The sequence below is a fragment of the Anolis sagrei genome, chromosome 2 (assembly GCF_037176765.1).
Source record: "Anolis sagrei isolate rAnoSag1 chromosome 2, rAnoSag1.mat, whole genome shotgun sequence".
Taxonomy (NCBI): Eukaryota; Metazoa; Chordata; class Lepidosauria; order Squamata; family Dactyloidae; genus Anolis; species Anolis sagrei.
In genome coordinates, this window is record NC_090022.1 from 272,606,878 (window position 1) to 272,622,126 (window position 15,249).

Sequence of the window (15,249 nt, forward strand, 5' to 3'; positions counted from 1 at the left end):
TTAATAATCCCTCAAAAACAAGCCTCTTTGCCTCTCCAGTAGGTTGTACACCAGTCATCTCATACGATATTTATTCCGGACAATGTCATCTTTTTCAGATTGCAGAAGCCTCATCTGTTACTAGCCTAGCAGTGAAGAACTGCCTAATGAGGAGGGTGGGGTGGAGAAGCAAAGATGAGAGATTTTACAAGTGTTTTTAGTTTGTCTCTAGTTATACTTTTTAATCTCCTCAGCTCTTTGAGGAAAGAACTGCTTGTGATGTTATGTGCTCTTGGACCATAATACTGAACACAAGCTGCTTCAGAAATGGCCTCATGGTTGTATTTGTAATGATTAACAGCAAGAAAACTAGCTAAACAGTGTTTTCTGCATAGATGAGGAGGATAAGCTTTTCCATTGTGTTTGTCAGGTCACTTAGCCCTTTAGGAGTGAGAAAAAAAATACCACACAGAGATTGCTTTCAATTATCACACCACAGTAGGTCAGATTACCACCACCACCATGGTCTAATTCCAAGAGGAAGGGATGAACAGAACATGTGCTGTTCACAGAATGAAAGATGTGGTAAGACAGGCTCTTAAAGCACCAGAAGACAGCTTCACTAACTCCTTTCCATAAGGGAAAGCACCACCATGTAGGAAAATATTGTATATTTCATGTCTGTCACATGAAATATACAATATTTCACGTGACAGACATGAAATATGCATTATTGCATGTCTGTCACATACAATCGCTTCAGTAAGCCATCTGTAAGAAAAGACAACAAACAGATAGATACAACCTACCTTTATAATGCATGGCTCCCTCTGCTATGTCAGCTCCACTGGCTGCCAGTCCACTTCCGAGCACAATTCAAAGTGCTGGTTTTGGCCTATAAAGCCCAGCTTACCTGTCCGAACGTATGTCCCTCTACATCCCTCCTCAGAATGTAAGATTCTGCAGGAAGGCCTTCTCTCGGTCCCATCCTTTTCGCAAGTGTGGGGACGAGGGACAGGGCCTTCTCGGTGGTGGCCCCCCATCTGTGGAATGCTCTCCCTAGCAAAATTAGGTTGGCTCCATCCCTCCTCTCTTTTAGAAATAAGCTCAAAACATGATTTTGGGACCAGGCTTTCGGACAGTAGGTTTGGCAGTAATCATAATGTTGGAATTTGGCTTTGACTATATAACAGGCTTTGGACTGGGTCATCGGTTGCTAAATCAGACATGGATTCGGCTATATGATAAATAATGTTTTATATGTATTTTAATCTAATGTTTTATCTTTTGTATAATGTTGTATGCAATGCGTTTGCATGTTGTCGGCATCGAATTGCTGCCGTTTCTAGCCGCCCTGAGTCCCCCTTGGGGGGTTGTGAAAGACGGGGTAGAAATGTTGGAAATAAATAAATAAATGGCTCCACATTTATGTGACAGCATCACAGGCTCTTGCATTATCCAAAGGCACAGATGAACATCCAAGTCTTTAAGTCTTTCTGGAAGGTGGCCAGGGATCCCTTGGGCATGGCGCTTCAGTGATGTAGATAAAATATAAAATGCTATCAGCCCTTGGCCCAGGGACTGCCCAAAAGAGTTTTTCCAAAGTGAATTTGATGAGTGGATTCGAACGTGGTGCAAATGCATCACAACTGGTGGAAACTATTTTGACAATTATCTTGCTGTAGACAAAGCTGCTGTGTACATTATATAGTTGCATATGTCTCACTTTATTAATAAAGAATATGACTTGGCAGGCATTACCTGCTCTTGCTGTCATTGTGCAAGATACACTCATGAATCATAAGGGTTCTCAGAGGTAAATATGACTCTGAGGTGGTTGCAAGCAGCAGGACATAATTTAATTAGTATAGATTCTAATACATTAACTTGAGAATTTCAGCTTTTTTGTATGTGTTATAAAGAGCCTAGAAATGCAGTGGCTTAACTTCTACTGAGAAATGTCAAAATGAAAATATGACACATGGTAAATCTTTCAGCTGAATGCCATACCTGCTTCCCTATATTGTAGTTCCCAAGGACATGTACTTTCCTTTTGAAGTATTGTCATTTAGTAGACTACGTTAGAAATGTAGAACAATTAATTTTGGGGGGGGGGGGGGGGAATTCCAAATGAAACATTGGCTGGTGTTTGTGTAATGAGTAAACATGTATACAATGTGGTTTCTAGTTTTCAGAGTCCTAAAATTCAGTCAGTTTTTGTTCCAAAGCATGCGATTGTATGGCTGTTTCTCAGAAACATGCACACAAAAGCCAACCACTTCTAAAGCACAGCTTAGAAAAAGGGTTGTTCTGTTTCTGATTTTGAACTATAACTTGAAAAAGTAGAACTTTGCATGTCACGTACTGTAAGGGATTGTGTGCCAGTCCCAAAATCTCATACCACATACAAATCACCACTTTGGTAGATAATGCCAGAACGTTCTGGAGAATTGTTTCCATGTAAATAACCACATCTTGCACTACATTATTGCTTTGAATACTTCTGTGATTTTAATGAGGTACTTATTAAGGGTGTCTTAATGCATGAAGAAAGGTACTTCCTTTTGTTATACAGGGGATGATCTACGTTTCATTTCCTTTGTCTGTATAAGAAGATGCTTCATAGAAGAGATAAGGTTTGGGAGGCCAAGGCCCCATCTACAGTGACATATGATGCATTATAAGGTCAGTGTAAACTCATATAATGCAGTTTAATTGTACTGAACTGCATCATATGAATCTACATTGACCATATAATACAGTTTTATATTTTACTAGCTGTACCCGGCCATGTGTTGCTGTGGCCCAGTCTGATTAAATGGAAAAGAAAGAAAAAAGAAAGAGATGGTTTCTAATATATGTAATTTCATAATGCTTGTGGGTATGCAGCATTTTTTGTTGTTCCATTGTCTGTGAAATACTAATAGTGTAAATAATAATAATACTGGCCTTTATAATCTATGTAATAATACTGGTGTGTATTATAAAGATAATAACAATGATACTGGTCTATGTAATAACCATCAGTGTGTTTTGGGGAAACCCTTTCCTTTCCTTCCCTCCTATCTATCTCTCCCTTCCTACTATTCAGTCCTTCCTTCTGAACCTCCAGTCTTCCTGGAAGCATGGGCGTGAGGCGGTGCCGGGCAAGGCCAGCCAGGGTGTGAGGCTATGGGAGGCCGGGGCTTGGACTGGGCCTACCTCCTTGCCTGCTTCCTTCCCTCCCTCTCTTGGGCCCGTGCCCCACCCCTCTCCCTGGCCTGGATTTCCCTACCTGCTTCGCTGCCCTTTTCCTGCTCTTCTTCCGTTCTGCTCCAGATGGAGGCGGGCAGGCAGGCTTGGTGAGGGTGACCTGGCTGCGGATCTCTAACAGTGGCTCTCACCCTGACGGGGTCGCTTTGTGGTGTGTTGCTTAGACATCCAGCAGATGGCACTGTTTTTGATGCCAAGCATGTTTTTACCTGTCACAGGTGTGACATCCATATAATAGGTATGTGCATAAATAAAAACATTCACCTGTTCGAATGCTATGTTGTGTCCACATTTCGCAGCAATCGGTGAAGTATTTTGGGAGTTTTGAGGTCATTCACAAACTGACATTTACATTTTTATTTATATAGATCACTTGGCACTGTAGATGGGGCCCAAGTAATTAAACTATGCTCTCAGGACAAGGTTGTGTGATATCTGCTGCAAACGAACATTTGGAGAAAAAGTCAAACTTTTCCAATAGCTAAAAATAATTACTTGCTTACTGTTATTCCTTTTTTGGTTAGAGCCTCTAGTGGTTCCAAATACCCTTTTAACGGCTGCATCTGCTCACTGTGATGCTTACCAATGCCTTTATAATAGCAAATCATTCTCTACTTGAAAAAGTATTTCTGCTTGTGTCTGTGGCTTCTTCTGAAGGGGGTACATGTTGAACTTTCAGTGGGAGAAATGGAGCATTTGACCAGAAAGTGGGTGGAATGCTGTGCTCAGGATATATGTGGCCAAGAGACTGCATTTTCATTATGAATGAAAGGTTTAACCACGTTCTGTAAACACACCTAGAAGGGAACTGTGGGTGTGCTTCAAGTTAGGAAATTAAAAGCACTTTTAAAAGAAGACCACCAAAGGCAAACACATCTGGTATCTAAAGGACACTCTTCAGAGGAGAGCCAAACGTCTGAAGAGTAAAGTTGCTTACCATGCTGTTAGTTTACAAAAATCATTGTTTGCCTTCCTTCTTTTACTGAGAATCAGAATGTGTTAGAGGTGCCCTTGGTGATTGCATCTCTTTGGCAGCCTTCCCTCCCCAAACTTTCTCATTCTTGTGAGCATTTATCATATATAATGAGCTTTTCCTCTTGCCATTGGCAGCAAGTGAGAAACTTGTTACATCATGCCCTCAGTTAATTTGTTGTTTAATCGTTCAGTCGCTTTTGACTCTTTGTGACCTCATAGACCAGCCCACGCCAAGGTTCCCTGTGGGCCATTGCCACCCCCAGCTCCTTCAAGGTCAAGTCAGTCACTTCAAGGAAACCACCCATCCATCTTGCCCTTGGTCGGTCCCTCTTTTCCTTCCATTTTCCCCAGCATCATTATCTTCTCCCAGCTTTCCTGTCTTTGCATTATGTGGACAAAGTATATCATCTTTGACTATAATATCCCTCCCTCCAATGAGCAGTCGGGCTTTATTTCCTGAAGTATGGACTGGTTGGATCTTATTTCAGTCCAAGGCACTCTCAGAATTTTCTCCCAACACCACAGTTCAAAAGCATCTATCTTCCATCGCTCAGCCTTCCTTATGGTCCAGCTCTCACATCCACAGGTTACTACGGGGAATACCATTGCTTTAATTATGCACTTAACTATGCACTCAATTAATAGAGTGCTGTTAAATAGTACCTTTCAAGATGTCACCAGAAGGCAGGTGATCATTAATGTATAACCTGGCTTGACATAGCCTTCCTCGCTATATTATGGTAGGTTCAGATAGCAGTTTCTATTCCATACTTATTCCTTGTGATTGGATGGGTGCCAGCATTTTCGCCTGCTTTTGAGTTTCAAATTTATACCGAACAACAGATCCAGCCGTGACATATAAATTGAGATATTTCCTGGTGCATTTGATTAGACAGCCATAGGCATGGAAAATGAAAATATGCCTGGGTTAACAAATGGCAATAGTAGCTACTCTGAAGAAAGTTGTCTTTGGTTTGAAAAGCTAGACTTACCAGTTCTTGTTCAGACACTTCAGTCTGCACTGGCACAGCTGGCAGATGCAGTTTGAAAACTTACACCAGTTGTAGCCTAACAAGAGGGGCGAGCATTTGGCTTCTCTTCACATTATTTTAAAGATGAACACAGCAACTGATGCTCTTGTTGGTAAAACAAACACAGCTCAGTCTGTGCCTCCTATACATCTCATTAGAACGTAGATCTACGTCTTAAACAGCTGTGGCTAATACCTAAGTTCTTAATGTGGAAATAAAAGCCATGAATAAACATCAAGCCTGGGTTTCCTGTTTTGCCTTCATAGCGTAGAGTCCTAAATAATTTTCTGCTGCAGGGAGGTTCAAACAAAACCTTTTAATCATTCGTTCAACTCTGACATATTGGCAAGCAGCATGAAATCCTATCACCTGGATCCCTGTCCCAGGCCCTCAAACATGGGCCACAATTTTTCTAAGTGACTGTCTTAAGATCCCACCTTCTCTCCCACTCATAACCGCACATACCACCTTCCCTCCTACATGTATAAAGTCCCTGTGCCAACTACAGCAATTCCTTGCGTGCAAAAAATATTAGCCAAGTAATGTAGTTTTTCAGGCTCTTTGGTGGAATTTGTAAGCTGGAAAAAGGGAAATATGCCAGCACTGGATTGCCAGGCTGCTGTCTTTAGACCACCAGCACGACTCCTGGCTCGGGTTCTCACTGGGGAGAAATGATTTGCATTGGTGTGGAGGTTAGTCACAAACAGGCCTTGAGAAAACACGGCAGTTGGCTTGGAACTGTTCTCCGTAGCTTTACTATGTTGAACTCTTTTGGTTAAATAGTAGTAGGCTTACTTACCCCTTGTTGTTGGGAGTTGAATGCACGCATATTTTAAAAGATGTGCATGCATCTTTTAAAACATGCTTCAGAATCCTGAACTGCATTTGTGGAAACAAAACGTACCTGGAGTACAGCTTCAGTCTACTACCTGCTTTGCAAAGACTTGCTCCTTACCCACATTAAATTTCAGACAAACTTTTAATAGCAAAATGGAAGAGGTGCATGCCAAAACTGTGATGTAATCCTGCTTTGAAAAACCGATTAGGCATTCCCCAAATATTTAACTTTGGAAAATAGCACCTATTTCTTAAATAGAGTGTTTCTCTGTGTATCCATTTATACAACCCAAATAATCCTAGGAGGTACACAAAGTTTTTGAAGTTGCCTATGGAAGTGTGAACCTCTGCTGGCATCCCATAAAGTCCACTTGTTAGCTTGTCATCTTAGATGGTGGTGTTATTACATCTATGTTTCTGTGGTTCACAGATGTAACTAGAGTACCATTCAGTTTTGCTGCATGAATTTTAGTTCTTAAGGCCTGACGCCTTGAATAAGGTGTTTGGTGAAGTACAGTTTGTTCCTGGTATGTCTGCCTCTTATGGCTCGTAACTTCCAGCTGGGTGGGATTTACCAGACTGTGTCCAGAATATAGTGAATGCCTCCTTATGAGAGGGCACAGATCTGAGCATCTTAAAGGGAGGGGGTTGTGAGGTTCTCCTATAAAAGATCTGGAAGTCTTCTGGCTTGTGTGGGACATGCATAGCCTGAGTAGTGGGGGTGAAATCTTCAGAAACCTTTGATCCCCAAAGCCCGTTTCTGAAAGTGGGGAGTTCTGCCTCTGGAGATATTTAAGTGGTGTGGTTGTTCCCCTTTTCACTGATTCAGGCCTACTGATGCTTTCAGTTCCTCAAAAGGGCTTGAAACCAGGAGGAAGGAGGATGGGACTTGCCTGCTAGTCAGTTCAGGTTTCTTTAAAATCACAGGGATCTATCATTTTTGCGCAAATGTCTTTATCATGTTGACAGGAACTATATTGTGGGTGTAAATACCTAGAATAACAGAGCTGGAAGGGATTGCAAGGGCATTTAGTCCACTTCCTGATATGCAGGAATACACATCTCTCAGAAGATGGCGATTTGAAGATTGCCAAAGGAGACTCCACAACCTCTGAGACAGGCGATTTTTAGAATTGTTGGTACTGTTGAAAAGTCTTCCTTTAGGCTTTTAGAGATGAAAGGTGGTACCATGTTGCTGTTGTTACATTCATAATTGGACAATCTAGTTACACAAGATGGTTGGTTGGGCATTCACAACACAAGTATCTGGCAGTGTATTCCTAGCAAAGCCAACTATATTTTGATTTTAAAGGTTATTTATCTATTATGTCAGAAGTGAGTAAAGGTAAATTTAAAGACAAATTCACTTGAGATAATGGAAACAATCTAGGATCAGGAATTAACCACTGAGATCTATTAGAGGAACATAGTCCAACTAAAACTGAAATATTATTTGATTGGCCACCTCCCTCCTGTCCTTTAGAAGGAAACTCAAGACTTGGTTGTGGGACCAAGCACTTGATCATTGAATAGCGGCAAGTGAGAAGAAGACATAAGCAATTTGAAGCGACAATGAACTGACCTGGACTTTGGCTTTAACTGGCGCATTTTAACAACTGTTCAATGTTGTTTTAATGAATTTGTTGAATGTTTTTATGATTGTGATGGCACTGAATGGTGCTTGTTGTGAGGCCGCCCTGTTGTGAGGCCGTACAAGTGTATGAAATAAATAAATGAATTTTCCAGATAATGTTAAAATTGCAAATTCAGTTCGTGAAGCTACTTATTTCCTGCAGTGTCATTTGCACGGTAACTTTGTGCCACAGACTGGTCACTACTAAAAAAAACTCTTGGCAACCTTCGGATTAAATGACTACAATGTGTCATATGTGAGAATGACTTTGAACATTGTGTGAAAACTCATAATGCAACTGTGTTGAGACCAGGATAGAACACATTTTGCCACTATTTAAACAATAGTATTGGCTCCTTCTGTTTCTGTGAGTACAGTTCAAAAATGCTGTTGATTGCTTTTCCAAGTCCAAGATAGAGACCTGACAAACTACTCTCACCATGCAAACCTGTCTGTATAACAGCATAACCTTTTGAGGTTATCCTTCAGGAATTCTAGGCATTAAAGACAGAGGCAGGGATGGGTGCTACCCAATTTTCACAAACTCAGTATTTCTTTCATTTTAAAACCAGGCAAGGGCTTTTTCATTCTCCAAGTGTTTAAACCTACATGCTGCAGTTTACTTGCCAACATTGTAATTTCAGTAATATTTTGCTATGCATTTTTGAACTGTTTGACAAGGCACTCTTTAATATTTCATGAATTCAACTTCATATGAGCCAGAGGCTATGCCACCTTCCCTGAAAGTGCCCCACCACCACCATGGAAAATTCCCCACAGGCTGGTTTATGCCTAGGGAAGGCCTTTTTTTCAATCTGTAAGTTAATATTATAGTAAAGCCTTCTATATTTGCATTCCTGAACTTACTGTGGAAACAGAAAAGTGTGGATAATAGCAGACACCACTGAAATGAGCAACTTCCACTACAAGTTACTACAGATTCACGTTGGGGGACTTTGAATAATTGCTAGGTCCTCCCAATATGGTTCCATGGCAACTTCGTATTGAAGCATACCACAGAATTGCCTGGAGGACCCAGAAAATACTTAGAGAGGACATATTTTGTCAAATGGAGTAGGTGAAACTGTGGGTACCAGTTCTATGGGTATTGGGGTCATACTGTGTTTTTCTTAATTGTGTGGCCAAAAATATTGTGTTTTTATATGTGTGAAGTAGGCAGGGAGGACAAGAAAGTGGCAGGATCCTAACCCACCCAGTCTAGGTGAAATGGTAGGCATTTTAAATAAATATTTTGTACTCTTGTGATGGATTTGGGTCCCTAAAAATAGCCTTGGCATTGCATTCTAGAATTCCAGTGTAATAAGCAAGAATATTACTACTCACAAATTACTGGATTATTACTTGAGTTAAGACCATAGCTACCAATTAAGTAAGCTTGAGTAAACATAACTATTCACTGTACTATATAATATGTTCTACAAAATTGGGGTCTGAAAAGGTGGCCAACAGTCCATATAAAAATGCTAACCCATTTTGCAAAATTCTTAGATGACATCTGTAAAACTAGGCAGATCATAATCTAACTTTGCTAAATTGTTATTCTCTTAATAGGTTTATGTGGAGTGCAGTAAATTTTGTTTTGCCAGTTAATTATGAAGTTCTATGTATTATTGCACAACCAGAAATTCTATTTAGGCTTTGTCAGAAAGGATATGTTTCCGAAAGAGGTAAATCTGCTACTGTTCCAACATCTATCTTTTGGATTTCAGCTTTATCTTCAAGCCCGAATGAAAGGTGACTGGGCAAGACTTCTGCGCCCCACAGTACAGTTTGGACTCATTGCATCATCCATCTATGTGGGTCTTTCCCGTGTTTCTGATTATAAACATCACTGGAGTGATGTACTGACTGGACTTATCCAAGGAGCATTGGTAGCTATACTTATTGTAAGTCAATATAGAATTGCTTTACTATTCAAACAATTTTACTTGCAACCAAATTAATTTACTTCACAACCTTTTCTAAATACCTCAAGTTGGCTTGGATAGTTGTAGCACGGAGTGGGAGTTAGAAGAGAATAAAAGTGCCATGTAGGCTCTTATTCAGCATGCCTCCAATGGAGGGAAGAGAAGCCACTGATGTAGCTTTCCTGCAAAAAGTTCCTGGTAAGCCCTGAAGTGACCCTCTAAAATGCTGATTCCGGTCAGGTTTGGAGAAATCTGCCTACACGCGATTAATACAATTAAGGCTTGCTTAAGAAGTTTGACCTCTGAAGCATTTTAAAAGAGTTGTAAAATTCCACTGATGAAATGCACATGGATAATTGGTTAAGTGTAAAATAAGTAAGAATATGGTGAGGGGCAAGATTGTAAATATGCACAAGCCTTTAGGAAATGTCTAGCATATGCTATGGAAAATATGGGATCAAGGACAAGCTGATTATGATGACACAAAGATAATGTTAACTGGTTTAGAAGGTGTTGGGGAAGGGAGAAAGGAGAGAAACTCCATATTTTCTGAATAAATGCTTGCCTCTCAACATGCATTTTCTTATCCCACATATTCATGTGAGCATTTCTATTGCCTCAAGCAATTGGCACAGTTTGTATATATCCAGGACAGTAACAAAACATTACGTCCATTTAAGCAGAGAGCCCCTTCAGTTGGCCATAGAGCCCATGTTGCTATTGCCAGGCTATTTCTGGCAATACTGGGACCACAGTGGTGCAACGGGTTTAGCCACTGACCTGTTGAATCTGCTAACATAAAGGTTAGCAGTTCAAAACAGTGGGTCGGGTGAGCTCCTAGCTGTTAGCTCTAGCTACAGATGCGAGTATATCTATAGATACCACGGGAAGGTAATAAAGGCACCCATGCAGCCATGCCAGCAACATGACCTGAAGGTGTCTATGGACAGCAGGCTCCTCAGCTTGGAAATGGAACAAGAGCACCTCCCCATGGCCAGAGTTGAGCACCACCTCCAGAAAGCCAGAGATGAAAGGGAAGCCTTTACTTTGTTCTGTGTATTTCTATGTCATTGCTATCCCACTGTATTAAAGGCACTGAATTTTTGCCTATCTGTGTATCTTGTCATCTTCTCTGACTCCGCTTGGAAAGATACAGCAGAATATAAATAAAGTGTTATTATTTCTTATCCTCTCTGGCAGCAATTGGGTGAAGTGCCTGAAGTCTCATGCAAAGGGAATAAGTAATTGAGTTTTGCTTATTCTGAAAGTTTGTTTTCTGATGCCTGATATTGTCCAATCTTTCTCCCTAGGCTGTGTTTGCATCTGATTTCTTCAAAGAGAGAGGCCGTGCGTTCAAACAGAAGGAAGAAGAGGATTCACACACAACTTTACACGAGACACCTACCAATGGGAATCACTATGGTAGTAATCACCAGCCATGATAGATTCAAGAGCTATTAGCCTGTGGAATCTCGAAAAGGAAAAATTCACCCATCTTTCTTGGCCTATGTACAAAAATAAATTAAATGCCTTTTGAAGGGACTGCTGCTGCTATACCTCTTGGATGCTCACTTTACTTGTATATAGTAACAATTGTGTATCTAAAAACTTCCAAATTTCTGTTGGTTGAGCTTTTGCTTTAAAAACACAGTACTCCAGCTTTTTTTTAATTAAAATAATGTGGTAATACTTATGTACAAATAGCAATAGCATATGTAAAATGCTTTGCTAGCATGAGGCTTACAGCAAAATACATACAAGTAATGACACTAAGCAGCTGTTCTTGCTTGAAGATGAAGGAATGGTAGCCTTGATGGTTAACATCTACTTCATGGTTGTATACTGAAGCCTCAGTTGCAGAATAGATGCAAGTTCTTTAGCTACACCACTTCAGGAAAACACCTCTTACAGGTAAAGGCTTGCAGCAAATACAATGTCTCTCTTGATTTTGGTAATGCCTGTTGAGGGTAAAACAAAATCCAGTCATAAGGGCAGCTGCAGCCTTGCAGTTAACACTAATAGTGATAAGGGGTGTAGTCAACTACACATGTTTAAAGGTCAGTATCGAATATTCAAAATGCGTGATTTCTCCCCAGTTTCCCAGAAAAAACCTATAGGCGCTATTTTGATGGGATTGTGGCAACATTAAAGATCTTCCAATTATCATAGAATCATAGAATTGGAAGAGACCACATGGGCCATCTAGTCCAGCCTCCTGCCATGCAGGAAAAGGACAAGCAAAGTACACCTGACAGATGGCCATCCAGCCTCTGTTTAAAAGCTTTCAAGGAAGGAGCTTCCATCACACTCCAAGGCAGTAAGTTCTACTGCTGAAAAGTTCTTACAGTCAGGAAATTCTTCCTAATGTTCAGATGGAATCTCCTTTTCTGTAATTTAAACCCATTACTCCAAGTCAGTTTCCAGGGCAGCAGAAAACAAGCCTGCTCCAAATTACCTACTTTGTAAAAGAACTAGAGAGCAGAAGGTAAAAAGAGGTCCATGGGACCTACATTCAGATGAAGGGGAACATTTTGGTTTGGCACCAAGAAATTTAAAGGATTGTAAACAGCTTTCACTTTAAGATGCATGTATTTATAAAATACTGTTAATACAAACCTTCTGCAAATTTGTTCTCCAGTTCTGTGTTTCCAATGGCCTTTGCTGCCTGGCACATTTGTCGAAGCAACTCTTCCAGCCTCCTCATGCATCGAATGATGCTTCCTGCAAGAGCAAAGCAAGGCTTTGGATGAATCATAAGATTATATGTATTCCTTGATTATCAGTAGTATCAGCATTACTGTTCCCTTTGACAAGCTCTATAAATAACTTTTCAGTCTTCCTCTCGACTGGCTGACTCTTCCTTCTAAAAAGGCATGCAGCTTACCCAACCCTTGTCTTAAACATGAGCCAAAGGACTGTCAGAGGTTGACTTGTTGGAAGTAAAAAAAAGCATCAATGTTATATCGGAATGGCAGTGTTGTATACTTGTTGGGTATTTAGTTTTTCCTCAAATACATGTTTTGAGAAAGGGTGGGCTCAAGTGAATTCTCCTCCACTCAAAGGCATTGGCTTGATTTTTATCTTTCTTGCTTTGACATCTGAGTAACCCTTTGTGAGAAAACGTGGCAAGAATCCTTAAATGTGCTAGTTGTTAGAAAATATACGCTACAGTATTTAGCATGTAGTCAGTTGACTCCATAATGAGAAATGAGGAGGGGAAAAGACATTCCTCATTTCTTATGGGCCTGCTTCTATTTCTAGTATGCACACGTTAGAAGAAGCTGCACTTTTCTTTCAAACGTGGCTGGAGAACTGTACATCAAGCCCTGTGTCCACTCACTCTCGCTTCACATCTTACATGATGACCATGATGTGAAGTCTAATCAGCCAGCCTCAGCGAAAGATAAAATTTGATTGTTTGATTCAGACTTGGCAATTATTGTAAAAGACCACATGGAGTCAATTACCAAAAAGACACAAGCCTGAGCCAAAGGAAGTTAGGATGTATCCTCCATGGGCAGACCGTGTGCTGTGATTTGGAGCAGTGTTTCTCTGCTTTGAGTCCCTCTCGGGGTGAGAAAAGCAGTATATAAATGCTGTAAATAAATAAATATCTGCTCCTTCAGGTATTTTGGACTTCAGCTCCGACAATTCCCAACGGCTTCTAAGCTGTCTGAGAATCAGGAGCTGAAGTTCTGGGAGCTGGAGCCCAAAACACCTGGAGGAGCATAGTTTGAGGAACACTGGTTTTTGGAGAACAGGATGGCTTCTGCTTCTGAAGCATGCTAAGAAATTCAAATCAAGAGCATGTCACCATCTGTAGAAGTTTAGCACATGTATGCTCGTACTACAGAACGCATGTATTTCCTTCACCTATATATTAAAGCAGCCTCTGCTAAAACCACTGAATTACCTAAAGCAGTCTCGACCTTTGGACCACAACTTTCATTTTGTCTTATACTGCCCTGGGATAATGAGAAGTATAATACAACATATTTCAAGAACAGTAAGTTTGGGAAGGTTCATCCAATACTTCCACTTTCCAGTCTTCCTCCAAATATTATAGACTCTTTATCCATGGACTCTGAAATGTCATTTCAAAGTACTCTGTCAAAGAAAAGTGCCTTTCTACCAGTATTACTACTCCTTATGTCTTTTGGAAACTACATTTTTGTTAAAAGAGTTGCTTATCTGGGAAATAAGAATGTGCCATTTACACAGAGTTAGCAAAAAATGAGCATGACGGTGGTTTGGAGTTACGCTGCTTTGGTCAGTGCCTTGCCTGTGTTTTACATAATTTCTACCCTAGCAGTGGAAATTGCTATTGTGGGCAACTTTCAGGGGTTCATTATCCCACCGTTCCTGACGCTCAACATCAAGAAACTTGGCTCATGAAGCAACTCTGTTCTCTTTACTAGAATTGAAGAGTTCCCTTATTGAGCAACATCTTCCCCTACCTACTTGCATGGGGAAGGAACGCATGGGGTATGTGTGGGGTTATTTTGATACGGCATTTGCAAATGCAACTATCCACAGGATTGATTGTCTGCTTCACTACAACCAATAAACTGTGTATCTTGTCAAAAGTGACGTAAGCATTCTTCTGTGTTGTACTTCAAGCTTTTCTGATACCTTTCTCAAAATGAAAGTGATAGCAGTTGGGGAAATGTAACTACAAGCAGTCCTCAAGGTACAAACAATATGGGTTCTGGGTAGTTGTGAGTCTTCCTGACTGTATGGCCATGTCCCAGAAGCATTTTCTCCTGATGTTTTGCTTGCTTCTATGGCAGGCATCCTCAGAGATTGTGAGGACCTCATAGTGATTCTGGCCATGAAAGCCTTTGACAATACAAGATGGTTCTGTAAGCTTGTTCTTAAGTTGAATTTGTATGTAGGTCTGAACAGGCACATTTTTAAAGTGTAGCTTCATTCATATATATATATATATATATACACACACACACACACACACACACACACACACACACACACATACATATACACATTGTGTGCGTGTGTGTGTGATATTTATATATAGAGAGGGATGGGGAGATGAGAGTCCTGGATAGCATAGGAAAGGGTTAACAACCCTGTGCTGTTTGTTCTGCTGTGAGATTTCATATCACTTTCTGTCCCTGTGATAACTGGATTTTGAACCATCTTGCTTAGTGGGAACAAGGATTGGTGATAAAGCTTCAGCGGAGACACCTTTTCCCCATGATAACTCTTTCAGGAGAGAAATTCTCTTCCAAGGGGCAGATTTATCTCACTTCCTGTTGTCTTGTCCTCTTTGTAACTATGAGTCATTTGTAAGTTGGATGTTTGTAACTTGGGGACTGCCTGTAATCGGTAACAACCTGATTTCATCGAAACATACTTGTTAGGAAACAGTATCAACAGAAAGATAAGGACCATTTGCAAGAAAGCAAGGTCATTAATATTCAAAAGTCTATATTCCTGTCAATGAATCTTGCGTTTGTGCAGACATCAGGGTAAACAGAACCAGAGTAGATGGATGATGTGCAAGAGAAATGCAGAGTCTTCATTACTCCCCGCTCCTTTGTGCTTTCACCAAAATGTCATATGCGTAAGCTCATGGTCTTCCCATCCTTTC

General features: G+C 40.6%; 2 protein-coding genes across 3 annotated transcripts in view; one reads left to right on the top strand and one right to left on the bottom strand.

Moving 5' to 3' along the window:
- The window catches only part of PLPP1 (phospholipid phosphatase 1), a 90,172-nt gene extending 75,951 nt beyond the window's left edge, over positions 1-14,221 (top strand). For both annotated transcript variants that reach the window (XM_060761494.2, XM_060761495.2), the window contains exons 5-6: positions 9,438-9,614; positions 10,946-14,221. In XM_060761494.2, coding sequence (XP_060617477.1) covers positions 9,438-9,614; positions 10,946-11,077 — 309 coding nt within the window. In that variant the 3' untranslated portion in view covers positions 11,078-14,221. The remainder of the gene's footprint in view (positions 1-9,437; positions 9,615-10,945) is intronic.
- MTREX (Mtr4 exosome RNA helicase) overlaps positions 11,268-15,249 on the bottom strand; it is a 51,101-nt gene continuing 47,119 nt past the window's right edge. Inside the window, exons 26-27 of the mRNA XM_060761493.2 lie at positions 12,252-12,356; positions 11,268-11,593 (exon numbers count right to left, since the gene is read on the bottom strand). Coding sequence (XP_060617476.1) covers positions 11,541-11,593; positions 12,252-12,356 — 158 coding nt within the window. The 3' untranslated portion in view covers positions 11,268-11,540. The remainder of the gene's footprint in view (positions 11,594-12,251; positions 12,357-15,249) is intronic.